Source organism: Anser brachyrhynchus, assembly GCF_964034855.1.
Source record: "Anser brachyrhynchus genome assembly, chromosome: 6".
Classification (NCBI taxonomy): Eukaryota; Metazoa; Chordata; class Aves; order Anseriformes; family Anatidae; genus Anser; species Anser brachyrhynchus.
In genome coordinates, this window is record NC_137700.1 from 11,417,591 (window position 1) to 11,445,464 (window position 27,874).

The 27,874-nt window shown below is 45.0% G+C and overlaps 1 protein-coding gene and 1 long non-coding RNA gene across 3 annotated transcripts in view; one reads left to right on the forward strand and one right to left on the reverse strand.

Annotated features, from left to right (window-relative positions):
- The first annotated feature begins 12,314 nt into the window (after positions 1 to 12,314).
- LOC308197184 overlaps positions 12,315 to 27,874 on the forward strand; it is a 31,440-nt gene continuing 15,880 nt past the window's right edge. For both annotated transcript variants that reach the window (XR_013952657.1, XR_013952658.1), the window contains exons 1-2: positions 12,315 to 16,131; positions 16,812 to 16,918. This is a non-coding gene — a long non-coding RNA (uncharacterized lncRNA). The remainder of the gene's footprint in view (positions 16,132 to 16,811; positions 16,919 to 27,874) is intronic.
- Positions 19,006 to 27,874, reverse strand: part of ZCCHC24 (zinc finger CCHC-type containing 24) — a 110,976-nt gene continuing 102,107 nt past the window's right edge. Inside the window, exon 4 of the mRNA XM_080597270.1 lies at positions 19,006 to 25,395. Within this exon, the coding sequence (XP_080453396.1) occupies positions 25,282 to 25,395 (114 nt within the window). The 3' untranslated portion in view covers positions 19,006 to 25,281. The remainder of the gene's footprint in view (positions 25,396 to 27,874) is intronic.

Genomic DNA, 27,874 nt, shown 5'->3' on the forward strand with positions numbered 1-27,874 from the left:
AAGGTGACTGTCCGGATTATTTTGCTGCTTATTTCACACAGCGTTCCCAGCCCGAATGCCCTGAGGAGCAATGTGAGGAGCGGGGCGGCGGCAGATGCCCCCCCGACCCCTTCCCTCACGGCGGCCGCTCAGGCCCGGCCCGGCCCGGCGGGCCCCGCACCGCCGCTGCCGCTCCCCGGCTGCCCGCGGGGCGGCGCCGCGAGGCCGCGCAGCGCAGGCCGGGGCCGCCGCGGCGCCTGAGGGCCGCGGCGGTGCGGGGCGGGCTCCGCCGTGCCGAAAGCGGCTGCTTCGCTTCACTTCGCTTCGTTTTGCTTCGCTTCGCTTCTTCCGGCTGCGGGACGGGTGGAGGGAGGGAGCGGCTGTTCCCCTCCGAGCTGCTCCCGCCGTGTGCAGGTCCGGGGGTGTCCCCAGCAAAGCACAAACCGACCCCCGCCAAAAAAACACCAAAGTGTGCGTGGCAAAGCTGTTTCAACAAATTCACAGAGGGTTTTGTTTAGTCTCAGGGTTTAACTACGTTCCAGGCTTTCTGCTTACATAAATTGCTTTTGTTGGTGCGAGACTGAGGCTATCTGTGTTTGTTTATGAAGTTTAAATGCTTCGAAGAAAAGGCATCAGGGGTACTGGGTCCTGCCTGCTGTTGCAATGCATGCACTGCTGGTAGCAGCGTGTCAACAATCAGGACCTCGAAGAAGTAAGCTGCTTGAATGAGAAAAAGTCATTTTATATAGCAATTCAAGGACAATTTGGATGTTCTGCTGCTGTAGAAAACTATAGAAACTGAGAAACTGTAGCTGGACAGACACTTTCAACCCAATTTAGAAGCAACCAGGCCAAAAGTACATTGTGCCCTGGCACGGCAGGCCTGGAGGAGCTGCAGGACAGAAAGGCTGCAGCCGGGGAAGGAGGTGACACAGCCACGGAGAGCCGAGCAGCAACCAAGTGGCGTGCTTTCCCTCACACTGTGCTCAGGACGATGGCAGCAGGGCCAGGCGAGGCTGCAGCTTAAGATCTGGGGTGCAGGAGGACCCCGCTGCGAACTGTGATGGATGGACGATGAGGGGATATGGAGGAAATTGAGTGTGGCACCAGGAGGTTGCTTTGGTAGAGGGGATCTGAGTGGAAACAACCTTGGTTGACTTCAGATGCCATGCTCAAATGGAGAAAGGCCTGAGGCACCTCAGAGCAGAAGGTTATTAGTACCCGCTGCCCGTTGTCAGAGCTGAAGGAGGTGTCCTGGGACATGGCTGGACGAAAAACGTTGCTGATGTTGTCTACTTGAGTTCAGTGCAACTATATCAGAGGTCAACACTGACTCTGAATTGCTCATTATTTATTAGCCGGTTAAGTAAACAAATCTTCAAGTTAGGTCATCACTGGGACTGATGTAGTTTGAGAAGAATGGAGGCAAACTCTTACTCAGCAGCGCAGCCAACACCCTCATCTCGCAGGAATCCAGCAAAACGTTCAGATCCCATCTGGCCTGGGGAAGAGCAGCATAACCGAGCAGGTAACTGGGCTCCCAGCCCTGCAGCTGCTGCTTGGGCTGCGTGTCCCCGCTGTGGGGACGATTCTTCACCTGGTTGATACTGTGCCACGTGTCTTGCGTGATGTGTGCCCGTGCTCGCTATGGCTTAGTGGCTTATTTTTAGAGCCTGGCTCTGCTGCTGAGCAATGGTATCGCACATTTGGCTCTTGCTTTGTCGCCCTGGTACTAGGAAGCTGTGTTTTTTTTTTGCATCCACATCCCAGACCTCAAGGTCTGAGCCGGGAAGGTCAGGGTAGGGGCAAATCCAGGGGCTCTGGTGTGGCTCCATCCTCCCCTGATGGGTCATTAATTGCAAACAACCCAGAGCAACGTTGGTTTGAATGCCCCGTTCTTTTTACAAATCATGAGAGAAAAAAAAAAGAAAACATATAACGGGGGGTATGTGTGGGGGGAATGACTGCCTCTTTAAGACAGGGTCAGGGAAAAGTTAAAAATGTGCAGATGCAAAGGTTTGGGGGGGAAAAACTCTGTCACCGTTCTCATTTTCACTCACCTCCTACTTAAAATTCATCCGGGAAGGTAGGCAGAGGGACACAACAGCTGCTAAAATTACTAGGTGGAAATCATTTTTAGCAGGCGCAAGTGCCTTGCGGTTTTCCTGCCCTCTCTCCCCCACTGCTCAGGCCTCGCCCCCAGCTCGCTGCAGTTTCCTCCAGAGAGACTCTCGCATTGAGGGGCCAAACTCCATCCATCCATCAGTCCATCCGTCTGTCCGCCTGATCCATGCCAGCCCTGTGGGACCCTGTCCCCAGGGACAGCCCCAGGCCCCACCACTGGCACATCCTTGGGATCTGCTCCTGCGAGAGGCAGGGGCGTGAGGGGGCGGCAGCAGCTGCGAGCAGTTAGGCTATTGCTGGAGCCATAAATTGTGCATTAGCTCTAAACAGTGCACGCTCCAAGTGATGCAGTGCCTTAGATTTTTTTCCTGCCTGCCAAAAGTCAGTGTTTGGTTAGGATTTTATTTTTTTGGAAGCACCGTTGCTATTAACTTGATGGTTGCCAAGGCCAAACAAAGTGCAAAGTGTCCTTGGAGAAAGCTGCGTGATTCTGTACATTAAAAATCAGGGGGGTGCCAGCACACGGCCTCAGCCTCGCAATCTGTCACATGGCTTGCTTGTGCTGCCAGCACCCTATAAAAGCTTTTGCTGATTTTTTTATAAGAACATTCCCATGCTTAAACTGCAGAAGTTCAAGCTTTGCATTTTTTGATCCGTTTGCTGCATGGGGCTGCACAGCTTGTGGGAGGAGCGTGCGGGCGGCCAAGGCTGGCCGGGCGGGGGCAAAAGGGCTGTCACTTGGGGCCGGTGCACGGCTACACCCGCAATCAGAGCTGCAGCCCTTGTTCCACGCCCTGACGTTGCGTCGCTGTTAACCCACTAACCCTTGGCCCATCGGCTCGCTGGTGCACGCAAACAATAACGGGCGCGGGTGTCTGCTGGCTCAGAGCAGGAAGAAAAAGCCCAACCAACTTTCTGTTAAACGCTTTCCTTCGCCTGCAGAGTGAGCAGGACTGCACGGAGCTGGAGGTCTCAAAGCACAGGGTGGAGAAGCGGGAGGTTGCCGCTGGGTCAGCCACTCCGCGGTGGCCACTGCTGCCATAAGCGGCTCGTGTGGACTGGCCGTGCCCTGCGGGGTCAAGGCAAAGCTGCTCGGTTTTCTGGGCTTTCATTCTGTTTCCTTTCCAGTTGATCCAAAACCACGATGCCGCTAGATTTTGGAAAATGGTGTTCATGCACACAGATGTAGGAGCACACAATGAAGGGAAAACAAGATGCTCCATTTAGATGCAAGAATGACTTCATGTCTGGGGTGAACCAGAGGATTACTTGGTGGTTTGTAACAAAATGCATAGAAATTGTTTTGGAACAGCAGTGGAGATAATTGTCTTCCTCTTCTCCACCTTTCCAGCACCGCTCTTTTCATGCTGAAATGAACGGAAATGTGTTCTGTTTTTCTTTTATTTATTTTTCCTCTCTTCACAATGGCATGAAAGAATTTTCCAGAACCCATTCCGGCCCGAAGGCTTTCATCGGGGCCATAAACCTGTGTTGGGTCCAGCATGCAGCCCCCAAGGGGGCCGCCCTGCAGCACGGCGGCTGGCCAGCCTGTGGGGCACAAATCCCAGGCTGCCCCGAGCTGTGTAACCACTCGGGAACGTGGCTCCTGAAGCTCACAGCCAGCTCTTCCTGCGATTAACATCTGATTCCTGAGACAGGGGCAAGAGGCAGGGGGAGACGGGGGCCTTTACTTTTGCCTGCCCGTCGCCCAGCAGCATTTCCCAGCTGCAGATGATGTTTTTTTTTCCTGCTTAATTGCTGCCCCAGTTAATGAGGTTTCTATCACCTCCCATAGCTGTTTCTGAAAGTGTTCGAGGAGCGGTGGAGGGAGGGATGTCCTTTGCTACCAGTGTCCCAACTGAGCAGTGACAACAGCATCCTGCAGCTGGGGGGCAGATTTACCTATTCTTTCCTCTTTCTGTTGTCTTGGCTTTCTGAACTCGGAGAGCTCTCAGTGGGACTTTGCAGCTGCAGTTGTTATTATCCCAGCTAGGAGAACTCAATTCCTTTTTTTTCCACCCTTTTCAGGCGTTAGGAGCACCAGCCTGTGCCAGCTTCCTCTGCCCAGAAGCTGTCTCGGTTTCTCAGGAATGAAGCTAAATGAAGTTTTTCAATGGCTGTGAGCAGCCTGCAGATAACAGAAAATAGTTCTGTGTTGTTCTTTGCGAGTAGGGCCCCTCACAAAGTAGCCTTAACTCTATATCAAGGAGTCAAGGGGTTAAAATAATATTGTCCCAGCGTGTCATTGCTAACTAAGGTCCTGGGCTTAACAAGACCCCAAATTGTTCGTGTTCTGCTGATGTAATTTGTTATCCTGAATTTTCCCCTATTTTGTTATTTCAGCGTGCTTGTCTCTAAGGTCATAGCTTCAACCCAAATTCTTCACTTACCCTCCCCAAACTGGGCAGAACCCTGTGCCTGGCTGATAAACCAATGGCATTTCTGACCTCGTTTGTGCCTGCTGTCATTCCCCTGAGCTGGAGGCTGGGGCTGGCTCTGCCCTCACACCAGGGAACACTGGCCAGTTCCCTGCTGCTCTGCCTGGTAGGTGGGATATGCTGGGAGAGGGCAGTGGTCCCAAAGGGAGAAATGCCAGGAAAAATCACTTCTGCAGTCCTCAGGCTGATATAGATCTTATCTAATCAGTGAAGTTTTTATCCTATTCCAATCCAGTATAATTTATCAGGAGAGGAGTCTTTTCTCCTGGGGATACACTTAATTTACAACTTTTTTTTCTTTTTTTTTTTTCCCTGTAGTCATATAGCTAGGTATCTCAGAGTTGGGGCACCAATGCTGAGCTGGCTTTGTGACCACCAGCAGACCATCAGCACAAATGAGCATGGACAGTATTTTACAACTATTTTGTACTAGCTGACACAGAGCCATGGAAAACTGGGGGAAAAAAATGTAGAGCAGATTGAATGAAAACAAAAATATAAGCTTGGTCCTTTACTTCTGGAAACTCTCCAAAAACCTCTAATATTCATTAGTGAGATATCAGCTTTCTGCCTTGCAGGATGAACTATAAAATATTATATCTTAGCCCTGCACATTTTCAAGTTCCTTCCCCTTTATTACAGCCACTGGTTTATTAAAACTAGAAATGGACCAAGACCAAATCTCGGCATGAAACTATGTCTGAATGTCTGCCTCCAAATCCTGCAGCTTGCTACAACTGCTCTCTAATGCTTAAAATAAAACTGAACCCCCTGCAACACCAAACAACGTCTCGTTCCTCCTCCCTTCATTCCTCCCATGAACAAAACTCCTCGCACCTGGACGTATCAAAGCTGATGGGCTCGTGGCTAACTCCTTGCCCACCAACGTCAAAGGCAAAATTCCCAGTGTGGTTGGCGGCATCTGAGGGTCTGATTCAATCCCATCTGAAACTCTGCCCAAGCATGTATGATCAATGATGATTTTGAAAGCGTATTATATTTAATTTTTTTTTGAAGTCCATTCATGTGGCCTGCTCTGTTCGCAAGACTAGCTGGCAGCTAATTTCCTCTCACTTTCTTCCAAAACATCCTTCCCATGTCCTTGTATTTTATGGTCTTCACTAAGGAATGTTGTCTACTGGATCATTTTTATTGGCTTTGCTTTTTAATAATCAGCATTTGAGTTTAATGCAGTGTTTTTTTCGTAACAGAATTCATAGCTTAAAAAACAACAAAGCAGCCCCTTGTTCCCTCGGATAGATTTGAAATGTGATTACTTTTATAAGTTGTAAATAAAAGGCTGGTAGTTGATGCTTAGTGGGAAGCGCTCCCAGCGTGTTTCAAGCACTGTTTTTCAGCCTCCACCGATAAGAAAACTGCTGACTTGGGACTTTGGGGGCTGCTTTTTGCTGCTCTTTTCACTCCTGCTGCAGCTGCCTGCGGTCAGGAAACCTTGAGGCCTCACGGGGAGAGACACTCAGCCAGGACAGTGTGCAGTGATGGCTGCAGCACACGCCTGCACCTTGCAGGGTGGATGGCACGAGGCGAGGCTTCGCGCCTCCCCACCACGGTTCTGACTTTTCCCCAGGGCCAGGAGTTCAGGGGCAACGCAGCATCCAGGCAGAAGTAATTCCAGTCTGGTTGTAATGCCAAACTCTGCAGCTCAGCTCCAGTCCAGCCCCTGAAGGAAAGGAGTTCTCCTGAAGTAGTCCTCAAGCAGGTGGGAAGGGTGGCTTGATGTCACACCACACACACACACACACACCCACACACCAAATTAATTTACGAAATGAGGGCCAATGCCTGATCAGTGAAGATGATGAGCTTTGGACCAAGCTACCGATAGATGTGGGTCTTCAGTCCAGATGAAGGCAAGCCAGAGGAGTGTGTAGGCTAAGTATGAAAGGAACTAGCTGAAACTTAGTGGCTTGCAGCACACAGGCTATCAGACTAGATGCTTTACATGTTCCGTTTTGGCCTCAGACTGTATTAAAAGAGAAACAACCTTTTTTCCTGATCTGATTCTTGCCTCCGCAGCACTCCTTATCATTTCTTCCTACTCTTGTTCTCGGTCTGTTCTTGGAGGAGTTACTTTCTCTCTGTCCTACTAGAAGTCTTTCTCTCTCTGACTTTATTATAAAAATAAAAATAGATAAAAACTAGGGATTTTGAAAGTCCTGAAGGGAGTCAGACTCGCAGCTTTATCTGAATTCAAAGGGAACTGGGTGCCAAACTTGGAGATCTTGTGAAAGACCCAACCCAAAGCCCTGAAATTCAGAGTAGCTTTTGAAAAAAACTCATAAAAAGGATGCTTGCTGATAGTGGGCTGTCTCAACCTTTATTCCTTAATCTTAAGCATTTTTCTGATGGGGGCTCTATAAATATACTCAATGATGATGAGAAGTAGAAGAGTAAATGTCTGGCTTTCGTGTATGACTTTTCTGCAGTGAAAATCACCAAAGTTATTTTACTGGCTGGTTATCTCGAAGCAGCAAGTATCCAGACGGTTGTCTCCAACTGTTGTTATTAAATTCAGCAGGAAATCCATCCTGTCCAAAAGAATTATGAGTTTCCATTGCTCCTGGAGATGTCCAGAGATGCTAATGTGTGTGTGTGTTTGTGTTGCACAAGTAGCCGGCAGTGAGCAAGGCCGGGTTTTGATCTCATCCCCGAGCTGGGGGAGCTGGGTGCCAGCTGTAAAACTGATGTCAACGTCTAGCCCAGGGGGTTATTTATGAAGGCAAGTCTTCCAAAACACCCCGATTGCTCCAGCTACAAGTATGTTTCACATCACAGGGCAGCACTTGAAATTTGTAGTTCAGCATCCCGAAGCGGGGCCCAGATGCCGCCAGCGGCAGCCTTTGCCCTGAAGGAGTTGGCGTTTGTCAGCTATTTCTGCCCAGAGGTGTGTGAGATACCACAGTTTCCACTTTTACTTAAATGAGGAAATAACTGTGGTGGCGATCTGGTCTTTGTCACTAGTGTGGATGCAAAACCACAAAGTGCTGATCCCTTGTTTGTACTATACGGCCTGTTAGGGGTGGGAGTCATCTTCCAAAGGGGGTGGGAAGCAGAGCCATGGCCAGAGGGACTTTGCCACGGCCACCTGCCTGGAGCGGGACCCCTCGCCAGTGGCCACCAGCAAGGGGCTTGGAGGCAGGAGGTCCTGCTGCTGCTCCAGCCTCCCGCTTGCAGATTTCTCAAATCCTCCCCAAACTCTCTGTGGCGGGGGGGAGCCTGAAGGCATCTGCAGCCTGCCCCCACTGCACCATGTTCCTCGGCCAGCGGATGAAGGATGGGATGGGAGAAGCGGCATGCTCAGCCTTGGCTGGACCTTGCAGTGCTGTGTTATTTCTCTGGTCACATCACTCATGCCAAAATGGCAGCTGTGGTGCTGGTGTAGGCTGGGAAGGATGTAACCACACTGTTCAACCACCGGTCCCTGTTTGTTTTGCAGAAAGAGACGAGATATGTTTAGAAAAGTGCAGATCTGTCTTTAAAACTCTGGCTCATCTCAAAGATCATGGTATTTCTGGCAAACTGCACATATGAACATCTTTAAGGAGATGTCTGCACCAAGTCTGCATTTAGATCTCGTTGTAATACCACAGCCATGTATAGCCGCCTGGCAAAAGCCTCCCAGAGAAACACGACAACACAGAAACATGCTGCTGTAGCCTTGAGAAAATAGCAACATAGCACTGACACTGTTGAGATGTTTGATTCTATAGAAGATACCTCCAGACATAAATAAAAGCAGCTTTGGTGAGCACGTATACGCACAACAGGGTGCTGGCTATGTGACATACCACGTATTGCAGGGAATAAAGGCTGCATTGGTGGCACGGGGCATCCCAATGCAGCCCAGGCCTTGGGGCTTTTGGGAGCTGCTCTGGGCCCACACCAGCCAGCTACACCTCAACCAGAAGGTGGCAGGCAGCATTTCTCCAGTGCCTCCACATGTCTCTGGATCCTTTCCATCGTGTCCTGGGTGCACGGCAGTGTGCTCATGGAGCACTCGGCCTGGCAGGGCCCACCCGGCCTGGCTCAGGCTCCTTTTTCCAGCAGAGGCCTGGTGCACAGCGCTCAGAAACATGGGCTGCCCCTGCCCTTCACCCTGGCACAGCAGCTGATGGCCAGCAAGGCTTGGCACGCTGAGGTGTTAGCCACACTAATGCTGGCCATCTTGTTTCTGTTTAAGGGACAGTTTTAAATATTTGTGTAACTTTAGGAGGGCAGAGGGTTGTGCTGCAGTCACCCCACACTTGCTCTGTAAATCATTAGCAAATGTATAGCATCCCCTGCAAGGCTTTGTTTTTCACCTGTTGGACATTACTGTCCCCATCCTTATGGCTGGGCTGCCTGTCTGTGTCCCAAGGAGCACTCCTCCACAGGCTGCCAGAAACCCTCCTCCGGTCTTCTGCAGGTGTTCAGGGAGCAGTCCTAGGCCCTGCCCCAGTGCCCCGGTGTCCACCGGGCTGTCTGTACCATGCTGCCAGGTAAATAGGGCTGGCAGGAGAACAAAGCAAATTTAGCATGCCTTCAGTCAGGATTCTCCAGAAACCAGGTGTAGAGGTATAGAGAATAAAGCACAGAGCGCCATCATGCTACCCTGAGGCTCCGAACTTCTCCATCCTCTCACTTCCTCTCCCCTGTGCTGCCAGGCAGGTGTTCTGGGTTCCCCAGTGTCTGCACACAAGCACACAAACACACAGCAGTCAGCGTGTCAGGTGCAAGGCACAGTGACCGGCAGCAGTGCCTCGTACAGCGCTTTCCTCTCCGTGAGTGGCGTGTGTTTAGTTAGGAGGCACCAAGCTTCTAGGTCAGCTTTTCTACCTACCCCAGTTAGCGTGACCTACATTCAGAAAGCTTTCTGTGCGTTTATGTGCCTCATACAGAGCATTCATTACAAACTCATTGACTTTGGTACGCTTGCAAATTCTCATGGAGACAGTCAAAGAAGGAGCACGTTGTCCAGCTGTCTCTGGGGCAGAGTGCCCTTCCCACCTCCTCTCGCTCTGGGAACTTCATGCCACGTGCACTTTCCATCCCGGCCCCTGCAAATGAGGCAGGGCTTTGGCAATTAGTAATGACACTGAAATACAGCCATTCAAAAGAGCAGCACTCAAACCACACATACAAGCTAAAAACTCTTTTCCAGTGATGAGTTCAAGATGGATAAAGCCCGTTACATGTTGCAGGGCTCCATACAAGGAAGAATTTGAAGAGTTGACCCTTAACATTTCCTATCTTTCAAGTGCTGTGGTTTACTGTCTAATGGCTTACTGCTGACAACTCTTGATTATCTGGTGTAGCAAAAGGACTGGGATGACCAAGACAAAGTAAAAACAAAGATAATACAAAGCATATGGCAATTAAATGCTAAGAAAATAAAATCTGAGCATGGTGAAAGACCGAGATCCCTGAGCAGCACTGACCTGGGCAGGGGTGGTCACTGAGGACCACACGATGGGAAAGAGCTGCAGTTCATCCAAGGCCTTTTGCAACTCATTTTGGACTCCGTGTGCTCCCAGTATGATTAATCCAAAGCCTGGGTATCTGCCCAAGAATGGCTGAGGGCTGCTTGGTTTTTCTAACAGAGAAGTATTACTTCAGTAAAATGCTCTGCACCGTGTGCCTTGCCAGCGATGGCTCTATGTGAGGGCAGCACAGAAGAACAGCGAGTATTTTGCACCGCTGCCCTCCTCTTCTTTCCATGCTGCAGACACGTGCAGACCATGCTTGGTCTGGAATTTTCCCAATTTGTGATGTTTTCCACCCTGCCCAGGCCCTAGCTGGGCAGCACGGGCTGGCTTTTCACACCAATCTGCCTGCAAGTGGAGCTCAGTGCAGGTGGATGTGGGAATTGGCCCCAGATGTTGTAAGACATCTCCTGCTCCCAGCCAAGCTGCTGGGGGCTTTCAGAACAGTTTGCTGCTAGCTGGAGGAGGTGCAGAGAGGGGAGCAAACGCCCCGGGCAGTCATTCACGTGTGGTGGTGGCTCAGCATGAGCTCGGCCCCTTGCTGGGGCTCAGGGGGCTGGGGCAGGCTGGCTGCAGGGAAGGGCCACAAGGCCTCAGCATGCTGCTCATTCACGAGTGTTTGTGACTTTCCTACAACTCCTTTCGACCGTCTTTTCTCCGAAGTAACCATCCTCACTCTCTCCCGCTGGCAGTGTGACCCTGGAACAAGCGTATCATAGTTTTGGCATGTTTGGGTCATCCTACCACCATACAGCAATATTATGTGGCAAGCACAACATACGTTTTGGAAGGGACTTCAGTTTATTTTAGCTGCTCCAAATTTACTTGACCTGTTCAATCCAGCTTTCACACTACATCATCTCAATCGCTGGGGCTGCTTTTAGGTCATGCCCCACACAACATGTGCAGCCAGTTGGCCTTTCATCTCTATGCTTAATTGTCCAAAATGATTTCCATGTGATTAACACAAACCCCCACATCCGCGACAGGCCAGACTGCGCCGTCCTCCCCGTAGCTTGGCAGGCGCGGGGTCAGGCCCACTGAAGAAGGAATAGCATGAAACTAGTAAACTGGAGCTTCTCGTGGGATGTTATCTGGGTAGGGTGTAGGCGATATTGACCCCATCACCTCGGGGAAAAGGCGACGCTTGCTGTCGGCATTGCTTCTCCTCGGGAGGGCGGCTCAGCCCCCGCTCCTGCCCTGCCAACAGCAACAACCATCACTCCGGCCTGTAAGCCGCTCGCTCGCCAGCCCACTGAATCACGCTGCAGACGTGAGACGTTTTTGGGTGCTAAAACTTTACAAGGCTCAGAGTTACAGAATACGCCCATGTGCCCTGTCTGGAAACTGGCTCCCGCCCCTGCGGAAAAAGCCAGGCGTCTTCAATTAGGCATTCATGGAGAGCAGGGACCAGCCGGGGCCAGAGCCAGGGGCTGCAGAAGTTTCCACATTTGCCAGCACCGGCCTTGCAGACCCGTCTGCTAACTCCATCTTGGGCTTCTCACTAGGCAACCAAAAGTGCTAAAAGGAGAGATTGAGAAGATCACTTTCACACCCCGCTTACTGTGTGCAGGATATTTTTTTTTCCCGCACCACAAAACCATTGCACCGTGTCACTTGTCTCCCCTAATGTTTTGATATTATTGCAGCAAAGTGCTTTCTGCCCCAAAAAGCTATTCAGTGCCTCCAGCTGGCCCAACAATTGGAGTGCTTCAAACAGGGTTAGAGAAATCAGAGTCATCCTGTTTGGGAAGGTCTCTTAGAGCTGTTGAGTGCCATAACCAGAGCCTCAGGTTATCATGGAGGTGTGGGAGGATGCCCATAGCAGCATAGGGAAGAAAACAAGGCTGTAACCTGGGCACAGGTGGCCGTGCTAATGGGATTAAAAGGGCAAACATGAGCTCAGACCCCACCTTCCAAAAAGTCAAGTTTTTGTTTCTCTGCTGAACCAGGGATGGGGACTGTGTGAGAAAAAGACCAGCAACTATAATTGTGACTTGATTACAGAGGTCCCGCTTCGCTTCCTGCGGGTGCAGTAAAATGGCCATGGTCAGACACCTGCTTCCTTTCCATCTGGAGATGGCCATGTTGGGGCACTGGTTAAATCCTGTGCAGGATTGGCTGTGCTATTTCTCTGTGTCCTTCTAACAAACTTCAGGACAGCACTTCCTAAATAAATGCTTCTCACCAGAAAAATAACTAAATTGCTCAAGCCAATGAATCATTTTCTTAGAATCTGGGGAGCACCAGGGCATTTGCTGGTGCTGCTGGTGGTATGGGGCAGGGGCTGGTGTGGAGGAACCTAAGAACTTTGTTTGGGATGTGGTGAGGGCACAACTCTTTACTGTAAAACAAAATACTGCTTTTCAAAAACCAGGAGTGGTGCAAAGCAAGTAATAGAACTGCAGGCTTGAAACAAAATGGTTGCAGAAGGCCAACAACTGTGAAATACCAGCAATGAGGGGAGCTGACAGAGGTAAGAGAAAAGGGGGAGGTAGGAAGCATGCAGAAACTTGAAGTTTGCAGTTTCAATTATTTCATGCACAGTCATTTGCAAACTAGATCTGTAGATGAAGGAGCCTCTGCTGAAGTTGGTCAACTTTATAATCTAAACATTCGTGTCTCATTCCAGTGACTGAGAAGATTTTAAACAGCTGGGGTTTTTAGAAGATTAGTTAGAGGGATTCTTTTTTTTATTATTATTATTTATTTATTTTTTTGACCTGGGGAAAGGGGAACAGCTTTGGAGTGAATTAATAGCACATTCTTCTTTTTTTTTTTTTTTTTCCTTTTGTATCCCTGAAAGAGATTGGCAATATGCTAGAGACCAAGCAGTACCTCGGTTAAAAGAAAAGTATTTTTTAACTCTTAAGAAAACAAGAATACCTGCCAGGAGTGAAAATGAGGTTTATATGCCCATTACTGTAAAGTTAAACACTACCAGCTGTATTGTCTGCCTTTACGAAAAGAACCCAGGTGACAAATTTCCCCTACTTTTCATATTCAGAAAGCCATTTGAAATCTGCCAGGTTTGCTGGTAAGGTGTTGAAGAGAAGATCAGGTTTATGAAGTGTATTAAAATCTCATTAAATAAAAAAATAAAAAAATCTAAGCTATATTTCACATGTACAGTCCTTGAGGGAGCAAATCACGCATACCTTAGACTGAACTTCACCTTTCCTGGGACTGTAAAGCCTTATTTGAGCCTCTATTTCTTCTCCCATTGCGCTAAATTCCTGCGAGGAGGCACACGGGGCTCAACATAGGAAGGAAATAGGGGGAGAAAAAGTTCACTTTCTTCTCTTGGCTACGCTCATCTCACAAAAGCCTCCAGATGTAACTCCTTTTGTCTGAATATTTCTGTCTGCTTCAGACTGACATTTCCTCTCCTAGCAGAGAGATGGGCAGAGATATTTATGGCAGAAAAGATAAATTGTGAAGTGTTTCTCAGTCCAGCTCTGCAGTTACTCTCACGTCCCATGCTTTCTCCAGAGCTGAATGCATTTTCTGTCATAAGGGAGCGCCTCAGGACGCCAAGCAGCTTGAGAGGATATCTGGATGTGGGGTTGTACCCCAGGGTTCAAGAACATCATTGAAGATCTGTGGATGGGGAAATGTGGGTGCAGGCTAACCAACCTCCACGGTCATTTGGGATCTCCTTGGCTGGGCAGCATGGCTGAAGGCCATCACTGAAGCCCAACACCACTCGGCTGCCTCCCACCCCATTTGTGGCATGGCACGTGGCTCAGACAAGGCCATGAGTCCACACAAAACCCCCTTCCCTCGCAGGGCTGGTGAGTACATTGTGCTTGTGGTGGCCGTAAGCCTTGCCTCCTCCCAGTCCTTAGCTGAATGGGAGCTGCAGGAGGGCTGGGGGCCAGTGCTTGGTATTTCCACACGCTTGTTTTTAAAGCCTACGACCTCATCCTTATGAGCTCCATTTACTGTACCTTTAGGACGCTATGAGGTGGGCAAACACCTCTTAGAAATTTTACTTGACTCAGTAAATTCCTCTTGCCCCCGGTGAGCCATATGGTGAGGCTAAGCGAGGGCTGAACCCTGTCCCACCACTGGGAGAGCAAGAGCAGGTGGTGCGCCTCAGCAAGCATGAATGCAGCGTGTGGATGCGCTTAAAATAACTTTAAACGCAGCTAATTAGGACCAGCTTTTCAAACAAAAATATCTGCTATGAATTTAATAATAATAATAAAAAGAAACTAGCTATAGTGGCACAGTATTCAGTTGTACACTACAAATTACAGTGGTGTTGCAATTAGTGTACTGCCAATTAATGCAAGCGAGCAGGAGTATGGGTGAGTTGCAGGGTTTTCTTCCAGAGCACGAGTGCTGGGGAACTGAGGGGTATTTCCCCAGGAACAGCTGTCCCAGCTTGCCCCAACAGCTGGACTAACAGATGCCAACCAAGTTTTCCCTTATATACAGGACTGACAGTGTGTTTTAACTCACATGTATCGCAAAACAGTCCTTTCAAACCAGCCCAACAATCAGGCCTGCTCCCATTCTGGTATCCCTTTTCCTACGATAGCTTACTCACAGAAAAGATATTAAAAACAGGCAATTAGATGGCTGTTGGCGTGGTCTCTGCTTCTGTGCTTTGGGACTTCCTGAGCCAGGGCTGCGCTTCATGGTTAATAATCCTTTCAGGATATATATATTTTTTAATGTGGTTTTCTAATTGTTTTTGATCTCATTTATTCTTTTCACAGCTAGAATATCCCATGGCTATGAATTTCAGTCTGCTGTGTAATTTTTTTTTTGTTTGTTTTAATTCTGTTATCGCAGATAATTTCATCCAAATTTCTCTGATCCTGGTAGGAAAGCACTGTAGAAGCAACGAGTGTTTCCTCCCTTCTTCATGTCATTTATTATGTTATAGGCCACAATCACATCTGCCCTCAGTGATCTCTTTTCCAGGAGGAGGAGGCCCATTGCACAGAGCCTCTTTACTTAGGGGAACTACCCCCTTTCCTTTCAGTGGTCCTGATTTTTTTGAGTACTGCTTTACCCTTTTGGAGTTTGGAGATGCAACACTCATGAGTAATGGAGGGATAAGGGTCATATAATGATGTTTTCTCTTTGGTTTGCTGTCCCAAATTCCAAATCTCCTATTTGAATTTTATTTTAACTATTACGGTCAGTCAGTTAAATGATCCAAAACAACTTATTCCTGACTGTTACTAGCAAATGAAAACCTATAATTGAATATGCACCCTTTGGAGCGTCTTTTCAATTGTGCATTGTTTGTATTTATGACCATCAAACTGCGTCTGCCAGCTTTTCAGCCCATAACTCAGGATCACGGGCTGTCAGCAGCTACTCGTCTTTGGTTTTGCTCTTACCACCCTGAGGCAGTGAGCATCACTGGTTGCTGGTCACCTGCCTGCGGAAGGCTCATTTAATGAAATTGTTTAGTTTCCTTTAAATTCTGAAGGATGTCGGTGTGAGTGAGTACTTGTTGTCTTTACTTAACTTTACTTCGTTTTTACCTCAGTTTAATTAAAGCAATGCAATCTCATGGAGTAGCCAAACTGCCAAATAAATACATCCACACCTTAGACCAAATAGCTGGGCAGGGCATTATGTGATCCGTGCAATCAAAGTGCATTCAAGGTTTGTCCAACTTCAGACTTTTCACATTCAGAGACATTAGCAGGGTGTGTTGGAGAACAGTTTGAATTGGTTCATTAAAATGTGTGCTCTCCGAGTTTCTTTCCCGGAAAGCTTAACTTTTGCATATTTCCTTGATGAAATTTCTACAGCTGCTTAAGACTTAACTGTGTTGAGATTTCAATGATGGGGATGTTAAAATGAGAGCTACATGTTTTTCCCAGAGCCAGACTGAACTGTCCTTCACCTCCCAGCTGCCCGTGAGGCTTCCTGCTGGTGGCACCGATATCGTTGCCCTCCCGCACAAGCCTGTTTATTTCCACAGCAGCTGGCTGGGCACTGCGTGCCCCGTGCCCGTGCCCCAGCACAGCTGTAGCCCTGCAGCAATCAGGGACAGAGCCAATAAAGCGGGCAGAGGGCACCAAGGCCTGGTTTGGAGGGTGCCTGAGGGTTAGGGGTCTCTGAGTGGCTGTGTGGAGGTACTTCGTGAAAGTATCCATTGGGTTTTTTGTTTGTATGTTTTAAATCTGGTGATATTTATCCATTTATTGTTGTTTTATTTGGAGATAGTAAGCTTTGGGACCTCATTTTCTGTTATTCCTGTGGTGTTTTCCTGCATTTTTAGTTTTCACCTCAGTTTTGCTGGCTGAAATCAAATAGGGCATACATGTATCTGGCTCCTTAGAATTCCTTTGAGTTGTATCTTCTCCTTACTTTGTGAAAGTATAAGGAAACCTTATAAAAACTTGGCTGGAACTCAGTTTCTGATGCCTGCTGCTTAGTTGTGTTCAGAAGTTGTGTATGAGAAAGCTTTTTTTGTGGTATTTCTAACTTCTGTTCTTAATTGCTGAAAGGCTAGCACAAAAAATGTGAAGTAAAATCAGTGGCTTGCGCCCTGCTCCACTTAAAATATCTGTAAAGTTTTGACTAAGCTTTGCCTTCCCTGTTGTCATGGGTTTTGATAGCTTAGCTGGGCCTGCAAGCTCTGTTTTTGCCTTTTTTTTGTAAGATGGTTGCTGCATTTTAATTTAGTTGAGTTGTGGAAGAGGCGCAAAGCCACCGAAGGCTGCTGGGGGCCGCTGGCCCTGAGGTCTCCTCAGCAGGCCCTGGTGGCACCACGACCAGCTGGGGTGGCTGATGGTGGTGTGTTCTCTTGCAGCGTGGCTTTGGCTGTCTCTACGCCACCCTGACTGCTGCTTGAGCTCCTTGTGAACGTGAGTGTCTCTGTCCTGGCCCCAGAAGGAGTCCCAGTGAATGCTGACAGAGGTAGGTGCTTCAGTATATGTTCAGTTGCTAAAAATGTCTCCTGAAGGTTGTAAAAGTATTGTGAAAGGCGTTTGGTGCTTGAATGAGGCTTTGCAGTTCTGGTGGGTTGTATTGAGGCCTGTTTTCTTGTCTGTTGTCTGCAGTCGTTTTGAGATGTGGATTGCAGGGATGGGCAATGGCATTACTTTCAGTAAAACAGGAGGGCTCAGTCTGCAGGTGTGGGCCCAGTAGTTGGTGTTATTGAGATGGGGGCTTGTAAATGGCCTGTTTCTCTCAGTTTGTGAGGTGAATGCTAGAGAAAAGCAAAGCTCAGTGTGGTATTATTCCCTTTTTTCAAAGCCCAAATTAATTGTGCACTGTGTGCTTCTCAGAAGTGAGGATTTTGTGTGCTCTTCTAGGTACGGGATGTTTTGGTTTGTAGTGGGAAGACCTGACTGTCAGCATTCAGTGCCTGGTGCTTCAGCCTCCCATCTTGTCAGTGTCTTACGTGTGCTTCGTCTTCAGAGGGATATGGGTGAAGGAGGAGCCTTTTGGCTTACTTGGCTTGTGCTATGCGGCAGTGAATGGAAGTGTGACATGCAGGTTGTCTATCTGTCCTTCCTAGCTCAAGGTGTAAGGTCTATCTCATACACCTCCTGATGCACTGGGGGCCTGAGGGGGGGCTCTGGGTGTGATGTAGTATGACTAACTTAAAAATAGTAACCTTGGTGCACTAAGTATTTCTTCTATGCTTTTTTCATTAAACTTCAAAGTATGGAGGTTACATGAAATCCCTATTATTTTTCCTAAAGCAGAAATTATTTGGCTCCTAAAAGTAGTAATTATTTGGTTACGAGCATTGTCTTGTAGCTTTATTCACACAGAACATGGAGGCAAAGCACTTGGGAATGAATCACAGAATTGTAGGGGTTGGAAGGGACCTCAAGAGATCGTTGGGTCCAACCCCTAAAGAATGAGGAAATGAGGGAAAAGAATGAAGAATGAGGGAAAAGTAGTTTGATCATTTATGTTGATGCAATATTGTTCGTGTTAATTTACTTCTGTTTTCAATATGAAAAAGATACTTCTGAGGGACAGCATAGAAGAATAGGGAGCTAGGACGTGGCTGTGTGTCTGCTCAGTGTTCTGTCTAGTCTCAGTGGCATGCTAAACCTGAGTTGTTGGCATTTGGTGAGCCCACAGTGCTGGTGGGAAGAGGTATTTCATTGCTGAGCTTAGCTTTGTGGCTATAGCTGGCTATCAGAACAGTGCTACTGGTAAGTTTTACATTGAAGAGCAGTGTGTTTTGTTTTATAAACAACTTTCAAACTAGCTCTGAACATGTGCTTTTCTGTTCTGTTGAGCTCAGCTGGGGACAGAAGAGCGGTATTGCTAACAAGCAACAAACACTTCGTACGGTTCTGGCCAACTTGTAGTGTTCACAAAGAATAAATTAGAACCCCTCCCCTAAATCTTAAGTGATATAGCTTTAGTTTTAAATGTTATTTTTCATGGTAACAACTTTCTGGCACTTTAAGGTTTCCTGTCCAACTATTAGGGATTGAATTATGGTTTATTGTCTGATTATAGCAGGTTTTTCCTTCAGAAACATGTTAGACAGTACCAAACTGTTAAAAACAGAGGTGGCATGATTAACCCAAGCAGGTTGCCAGCAGGGAAGGCTTGGGGTAAAACTTTTTCACCCAGGATATCATCAGGCTTGTTGCAGATGACTAACTCTGTGGCAATGGAGAAACCCTTCCTGGTGTGGTCTGGGCCATGGTTATGCTGGGAAAGGTTTGTACCACCAGCACCAGGCTGCAGCTCGTCTGTACTGGGGAACTGAGCACAGCTGGTCACAGAACTTCAAAGGAATCAGCTCTCAAAAAAAATACCACTCTTTCTTGATTTTTTTTTTCAGTATTTTAATACAGCATTAAAATGCTAGAATACTAGAGGAAAGCTGTATACTATCCAGCAAATAAGGCACATGTCGGAATGCCATTTTATGGACAACCCACAAGAGGTTTTACAGTCTGTTTAGCAACATAGTCACTTGGTAAGCAAGCTTGATTGCTGAAGCAGAACTGGTACCTCCGAGGCCTTCGTCCATAGGTTTTGTTTTTGTTTTAGCTGTACAAGTTTATTAACAGTTACAGAAAATGAAATTATACAAATAACCAACTGAATCTCACAAGGTCAATGGGTACAGCTAAACAAATGTAATAGTAATGAGGTTAATTTTTTTTAAAGCTGAAGAAATTCATAAGATACAGTGTTAGTTTTAGCACTAGTACACAATGCAGTGAGTGCTGTACTAAATAACCTTTTAAAGGAAACAAGAATCCAGTACACAGGGTTGGGCAGACCTCCCATTTTAGCGTGGTAAAATATCAAACTAAAAACCCAATCCTTCATAATATAATCAAACTACATGAAATGTAAAGTGTAAAAATGCTTCAAATACGTGCACATGCATATTCTATATTGCTATGAGTTCTAATTAAAATAAACATAAATCCCTACAATCATCTACTTCAATCCATTTCTCTTTCATCCTTTGATTAATATTATTGCTGTAGCCGGTACTGCATAGCTGAGCTCACAGTCTGCAAAGAGTTGTGAAAGTCGAGTTGTCAGACAGCGTCCCAACCAACTCTTTTCCCCTCTTGCCGTGAAAAAGGACAAGAACTACCATTTGAAACTCAACACTTGTGCTTCAGAGTCTCTGAAAGCTGAGTCTCTGCGGTGCTTTCAGCATCTTCTGTCTCTCACAAGGTCATAAAGTGACAGTATACTTTTTCTCTCACTTGCTATATGTCTAGTGATAGCTTTTTCTAGCGATTCTTCCCCAAATACACATAAATAAAATGTATAAGCATTTTCATATAAGTCTAAGCACTTGAATAATATATTGGTTACTTAATACTGATATTTTCATCCAAGGATAACAAAAACAATATGGCTTAAAGAATTGCAAGGTTTTTTTTGTCAGAATTATGTACCAACTTTCATATAATATTTTATGTAGACAATATTTCCTTCTTAATGTAGTTCTGTTGCATACTTTATACAGACAAAAGCATTGTAAAAAAAAAAAGTAAATTACTTCCATAAATATTTTCTTGAGGATACATCCTTAGTTCTGCAAAATACTTAAGAAAACTCTTACCTCTGTTAGTATCCTAGTTGAGAGGAAGGCCCTTCTGAAAGCTTCCAAGTTGTAAAAACTTTTCCCCAAAGAACAAACAATACTTTTTTTAAAAAGGCCCTCAAATATATACAAAAAAGTTACTGCAAAGAGTTTCCAGATAAGATAACAATTCAGTATTACAAGAAATATTTGTAACCATTCAAAAATTTTAACATCTAAAAAGGTTTCCAAAATACACACATAGTATTAAAAAAAAAATTGAAAGAAACTCTATGTCAAGTATAACTCAAGATAAATACACATCTGCAAGTAAAACTGTAAAATACTTCATACAGGGGTAAACATTTATATCAATCATCTATAGCTAGTAACTGCACACGATTGTCCCTTTGAAATTCATCCTAGAAACACAAACCATCATCCCTATGTCTAAGATCTCAATCAGCCCTCTGAGCACTTCAGCAATATAGCAACATTAATGGACAGCAGTGGTTTTGCAGGTAGGAAAGATATGTTGAAGCCCAACCAGGAGTGGAGTGATATCTTAGAGAATGATTTGGTATGGGGGTAGTTCCACCACATTTTAAATGCTGGCAAAGGCAAGTGGAAAATGTATGTCAGTTCACTTAAATCATCAACATGTGTTTTTAAAATCATTGCATACTATTCAGCGGATAACTCTTAGGATCCACGCTAGAAAAGAAAATGCCATGTGACTGCAGGACATAGAGGACTAATCTATGAATACTAACATTTCCAAAAGCTCTTAGCTTCTTAATGGGTTAAGTAGTTCTTTTTGGAATAATGGCTAGAGCTTCACAAGTATGCAACCCATGTTTAATCTAAATTTCATATTATACAAAAGGTAAAATATAAAGATTACTTCTTGATAAAAGGCTTCTCTCAGACATACATAACTTCACATTTTTAGTTTACAAACTGAGTCCCATATAATGGGGAACTTTAAAATACACTTATTTTCAGAAATAATATATACTCTTGTGTATTTATTTGAAATTAAAAGGCAACTTTGAGACAAAAGGCCTCAAACTTTGCTTGTGTGGCATTGTTTTATGTCTGTGGTAGCAGCAGTAGAAACTGGCTAGAATGGGGCAATCCTTTTAAGCTACAGGGATTTTTCTTCGTTGCTACTAAATGAAGTATTCATAATAACTTCATTGGAGCTGCATTAAGTTAAAACAGCTAAAAGCCTATACATGCTGGTTTTGAATCACTGATACTTTTCTCCAAAACAGTGCCAATGCCAAAGACAAATGCCATGTGAAATGTTCTGACCACGTGAAGAAACAAATTTAGACTTTATTCAAGAAATAAATGTAAGTTTAAAAAATGTCCAAAAAGGGTGGTGGTGGTGGTGGTGGGAACACAAGATAAAACTGGTGCCTGCTCGTTAGATATGTAGGTGGGCAGACAACAGCAAGCATCTGATGAGGTTAAAAATGAAGTTTGACAAATAAGTGCACAGAGACAAACTTCTCTCAGGTATACTCCCAAGAATACTCAATTTAGGGAGACTTGTGTGGATTTCAAGTTCTTTACTGGTCTGTGCTTCATTTCTGATAACTGTTTAATAATCCCTTTGAAGAATACTAGCTGAAGATCTAAATGCAGAGCTAGTTAAAGAGAACATAAGCATTTGTAAAAATCCAAGTGGTAAATCAACTCATTGTCTTTCCAGTCAAAATATTAATTTTTAGGTTTTCTTTCTGGCAGTTTGGAAGGGTTAGGTCTATGTGTGGATTACCTTAAAAAAAAAAAAGTCAGATAATAGAAATTTACATCTTGTAGTCAATCTTTTTTCTATTATTTTGGTACAAAATCCAAAATCAGAAATTTCCCTTCTGTGACGATGGCCATAAGCTGTTGTATGTTACTTACACCCATGCATCTGTCCAGCAAGACACAAAGCATCCAGAAGAGCATGGAGCAGATGCCTGGGGCTGGGTGCTGCAAACCTTATGCAGGGATGAACGGAGGCACCTTGTGTGTGCTTCCCTGGCCACCAGCTCCTTAGGGAGATGAGGTTTTCAGCCGTGAACAGAATGGGGCTGCCTCACATGGCTGAGGGGAGCCCGAGTTGAGCCCTGCTGTTGTGGGGCTGGGGGTGTTGCTGCTGGTGTCTGGGTGGCCCGATGCTCTCCTGCCTCATCGCATGCCTCGCACCACTGGCAGGGGCAGTGAGGCCAGTGGGCTGCTTCCAGCCCCAGGAGGGTTTGCACAGAGAGTTAGGCAGGACAAACCATGGCAGTGTCGCTTCTAGATTTTCCCTGCATTTTGTTCTTTATCTGCTCTTCCCCAACATGAGTGCAGGGGAAGTAAAGCTGTTTTCTTCCTTGTTATTTTAGATTTACTTGATATTACTTCAACGCTTTGTCTCCTGCCTAGAATATCATGATATAAATATTGAACTTTTAACTACGCTTTGAATAATTACTATTCTACAGCAATAGGTATTAATAGGTATTAATTATATTGAAGTTGATCATGTGTATTTTTAGGAACCTTATTTTAAAATAAAACCTAAAAGTCCATAAGCTAAAAGCACCACCATGCAGTGTTGAATCTGGATAAACAATTTATAGGAGGGCTCTGTCATGAAAATTGTGACGATTGCATATAATCATATTTTGTAGTTACCCTTTGTTCAGAATCTGGTGATATGCTGTATATCAATGTAGCTGTGCTGAGGGATGTGCTGTTTTACCAATTTAGTGGTTACCATAAGACAGGAAGAACTTAAAAGCAAAATGCTTGGTAGCAACATCTGAGTTTCAGGTCGGACAATAATTTTCTCTTATTTTGATGCGATGGAGTTTCTCTACTTGTCCTTTAGTTGGATGTGAAGCATCAAGGAGTATTTTGTTCATGTACTATTAAGTGCTCAAAAGGAAAAAACAGATCTGGTTTCATATATTGTTCTTTCAACACCAGGCATGCTTGAAACAAAATATCAAGAGCAATGCTAGAGGTCAAACTTTGAAAATACACCCCTAAATTCACCTGTGTATTTTCTTCATTTTTTTATGGACAAGTTAGTATCATTGCTCAGAGATTTTCTCAAAAGTAATTTTGAGTCTGTGCAAAACGCATTTTTTTGAAAATGCTAAAACTGCATATCTTGACTGATGCAAATGAAATCTGTTATTAGTGTTAACTTTCAATAAGCTATTTCTTCAGCTATTTTAGTTGATAGAATTGTCACTGGGCAAAATTAGTTTGAGTGATAAATTTTAGTTAATATTTCAGCATTATATCACATTTCTCATGCAGTGATGTCAAAGCTCTAGTAGATATTAAGTGAGCCTCACAGCACTGCTGTGAGGTAGGTATACTAATGTATTATTATCCCCATTTTTGCAGCTGGGGAAACTGAGGTCCAGAAGGATCTTGTGACTTGCCCCAAATCAGTGAGCTACTGGAAGAATCATGGTCAGAAGCAACAAATCCCGATGTTTTTCCGTTGACCAGTAGGCTGACGTGGGCTTACACATAAATAAAGAAGTTTGCAAGATATATAGATAACCCTACCACCAGAATCAGCGGAAACAATTTTGCCCTGTTTGTAGCAAAGCAGGGAAATAGTGAAAATTTCACCTCAGGGCAAATTTGTGAAGAGCTTCACATTTCCTATAAGAATGCTCAATAAGTATTCAATTTGCTTTACAAGAGCTTGACTGTACATACTTAGTTACATCTTGGTATTGCTTGGCATAAAAACCCCTCTGTATTAGCATCATGGAGTTAATCCTCAAAACAGATTTAATTCACATCAAGTTATTTAGGACTTAAAATATTGCTGCTAGGTATCATTCACACCAATCAGTCTCTCTAAAGGAAATTTAACAAATTGTTGATTAACAAAAAAAACACAAACCATTATCCCTGTAATTTTTCTTAGTAAGCTATGCAACTGAATTGCTTGTTGTGTCCTTGTGTCAATGTACTTACATAGACATACAAACAGGATACTGTCTCGAGGTACTTTCATTTCATGGTATTTTCCAATCCCTGATGAGATACTTCTTTGCAACTGGATGCCCCTGCCCAAAGTTCTACCTGAAATGGGACAACCAAACGTAACTCCTACATTTCTCCTAAGGTACATAGGTGTATCAGGAAGACGGAAGTGGGAAGGTTATATAGAGTGCTCTTCGTGCCTCGTAACACCCTTATGGCTAAAAAGTTTTTATATTATAACAATTTGTACAGTAGAAAACAGGACATAAAAATACTTCCAGAAAGTGGCTTTAAAACTACTATAAATAGTAAGTTTGGCTTATCATTTAATTAAGGGTTTGGGGGACAATTGTAAGCATTCTTATCCCCCATTATTCACAGTAAATTTAGTGTGCTTTCAGCCCAATGAATAGCCTATATGCATACAGGGACCATTGTAGCAGAATTATATGACAAGAGAAGGATCTGTTAGTCACACAAGCAAGCCAATTTCATCTCCTCCAAAAACCTCTTGGAATCCTTCCTGATGCTCTGGGTCCTGTTATGGCATTCCCTTTCTACACAAACCACACCCTCAAACAATTATTCACTTTTTTTGGCCACATCCTGCAAAAAAAAAAATTTTGCGTAAGCCCTGCCCAAATGACACTAACAAATAGAAAAGTCCAAGAAAGCAGTAGCACAAAACTCTCAGACTTTCTAAAACTCGGAAAACAATGATTTCCCTTCTTTTATGTTGTGGCTTGTTTAATCTTCCTTTGTCTTGTCATATAATGGGAATAATGTTCATGTTGTGGGTGAGTGCTTGCAATTAGTGGCCCCATAGTTATTTAACCTCTGCAAAACCCATTTATCACATATTCCTTGTCAATGTTACATCTTGCCTAATGAATAGTACTTCATTTCACCTGGCCATGATACAGGGTCTGTGTAAACAATCAGCAGAACCCGCAGCTGTGGTTCTGCTGTGAACACTATCAGTAATGCTTATGTGTGTACATATATATATGTAAGTTTACATATATATGTATGTATACGAATTCACCATAGTCCTGTAAATACCTGTTGCATGTGTGTGCATACACAGGAGAAATGTTACATTCTGTTAATGGTAAGGCATACTATTAGGTTATAGATAGGCAATATTGGCAATTATTTTAGCTTTTATCTTGATTTGTTGTGTTGCTGTTGATCGCGTGCTGCCAGAGGATCTTTCAGGATGATGGGGACGGGAAGAGGCCACGTGGAAGGTTTATTGCACACGGCGGCAGTAGTAGCCCAAAACTTTGCACTTCTCACACAGGTGCTGGGGATGTTCTTTGCTCTGGTCTGAAACATCCAGGCCATCCGGCTTTTCCAGGGGTCTCTGCAACGAAGAAAGTAAATAAGATTTGGTCCAAGGTTTTGTCACTGGCTGTTAGTCTTTGCTACATATTTTAAACCTGATTTTATGCTTGACAGAGCTTTCTCGTACCAATTACAAAGGTTCTGCATTTCTTTCCTGAACAGACCAAATGTTTTCAGTTCTTTGCTGTGCACGGGCACAGAGTGCCCTCACAACCTCGAATGATGTTCTTCATAACGGTGGTGCTTATTTGGCTGTAGGTGTTACTGACAGCCTGAGCTGGGGAGTAGACTTGTTTGGTCACGTAACTATTTATTCCCTTGGCTCCAGTAACTGAGACGTCCCAAAGGCATTAGCACCTCACGCATGGGAATCCCATTGCCCAGCAGTGCCAGGAGGGGGTAACAATGGTAGGACCGACTGCTGCTGCAGGAAAACTGTCTTACCGATGCGCAGATACTACACAGGGAAGTAAGGCCTTCGCAATATTCAGCCCCATATTTCTGAGGCTGAATTTTTCGAGGTAGAGCAGCTGCAAAGCTATTAATGAAAAAACAAACAAAACACAACACAACCTCTGCAATGAACCTGACTAATGACTTGACTGTATTTAAATAACACTTGTGGAGTCACAGAGCTGGCTAAACAACGGAATAAAACTGCTTTGATTCTAGTAATCTTTGCTCTTTAATTTTCCACTATATGTAAGAAGTTTCACAATCACTATGAAAATGTTAAATATTGCAGTAGGGCTGCTTGTTTGCAAAGTCTAATAGGTGAAGTGGTGATAGAGGTGTGAGGTAGAACATCATAAGGTGCGCAGATTTTTGAAAAACAAACGAAATGCCTTAACGTGATTTCTGTTTCCTTGAAATGCACCTGAAAAACAATTTCATTGCTCTGTGCATTTCTGTGAGGAACATAGTGGTTGTTCTGTGGGACTGTGGTAGAGCCAGCACATGGGGTGAAATCTGAAAAGAAGCCCTAAGCTTCTCGCAGTTCGCACAAGGGTAGCAGACCATTGCTTACCTTTTCTTAGTGTGGTTCTTGCAGCAAAGGATGGATAAATATAAATGGCCACAATTCTGTAATTTATCTTTTTGTACCTTCACTAAATAATATAAATTTGCCTTTAGCAGTAAAACCTTAAAGTACACCTGGTCCTTTAAGTTCCCTTGGTATTATAAGTTCTTCGTTCCAAAGCCACCCACCTGAGACCCCCATGGATAGGGAGAACAGAACCTTCTGAAACTCTTTTGCTACATAACACTGCAAGAACTGTTCACAATGCAGAAAATGGAAGAGTTTCCCAACTTCCAGTGGTTAAAATGAGGCAAAATATGTGTTTCCTATTATCCTAAACAAGGGATGTCTGCAACTTCTTGCTGTGATCAGTTGTATTGAATTATAAGCGCAACACTTCTGTTAGAGTTAGTAGAAAGATTATATGGGAGCAATTCAGTGGGGATTGACACTGATTTGTTACTGACTCAAGATTCCTGCCCACAATATGTTGGCTGAGGTTCTCTCTTTTTGTCAGTTTCAACTCATTTACAATTTCATTGCAAGTTGCATTTCCTATATCAGGTAGGGGGTGCTTGGACCTGTATTGGTGGGGGATGACGAGGGAGGATGGACCCCTTATATCCTCTAAAACTCTCAACCCCCCTGCATCCTTAATGAGTTTTGAATGACTTATTGGAAGTCAGTACGTATGGATTTGAGATCACAACTGATAATACTGAGTTTAGGCTTGCAACCCAACCACTATTGCACGCTGGGCTTCTGCAACAACAGAGGCAAGTTGAATAAGCTTATTTGGTCAGAAAAACGTCTGCCCTTCTGCTTCTACTGCTTATTCTGCCAACATCTACCCACAAATTTTGTTCAGGAATCTGCGTTACATAAATCTGGTCATAGATGATGCCCAGGTTGAGGAGCCCAAAGAGTTAAATTATTCTCCTCAATGGGGAATTTTAGAGCTTTGAAATGCTACACTTAAAACAGGCTATTTGACTCAGCTCTGATTGCTTCTACATGCTAGCCATGCTCTGATTAAAGAGAGAAAATACAGCAGTTATCATGTTTATTGATATAAGCCAGATTTTTTTAATACACATGGCCTTGGGAATCATTTTTCCTGGAAATAGTGCAAAGGACATTGGGAATGCCTTGAAGCGCCAAGAGTTTTTGGACTGTTTTCAGAAACAATAGCTCTCCGTGGTTTGCTTTCCCCCTGCGTTGATTGAGCTCAGCTTTTTGGCCCGTGAAGCATTCCGATTTCAGAAATGTTATTGTTACCAGTGTGTTACGACACAGAGGCTGGGAGAGAGGGGTTACGGACGCAGGAAACCAGGTTGCCAAGGGCCAGCTGGAAGGAGCGGAGCAGAGCTGAGCTGGGGCTGGGCTTCTGGTGGGCTCTGGAGCTTCAAAACTTCAGCACTGCTGGTGGACTCGCCTAGTTTGTGCTCTAAAAACCACGTCAACCCAACTTTTACAT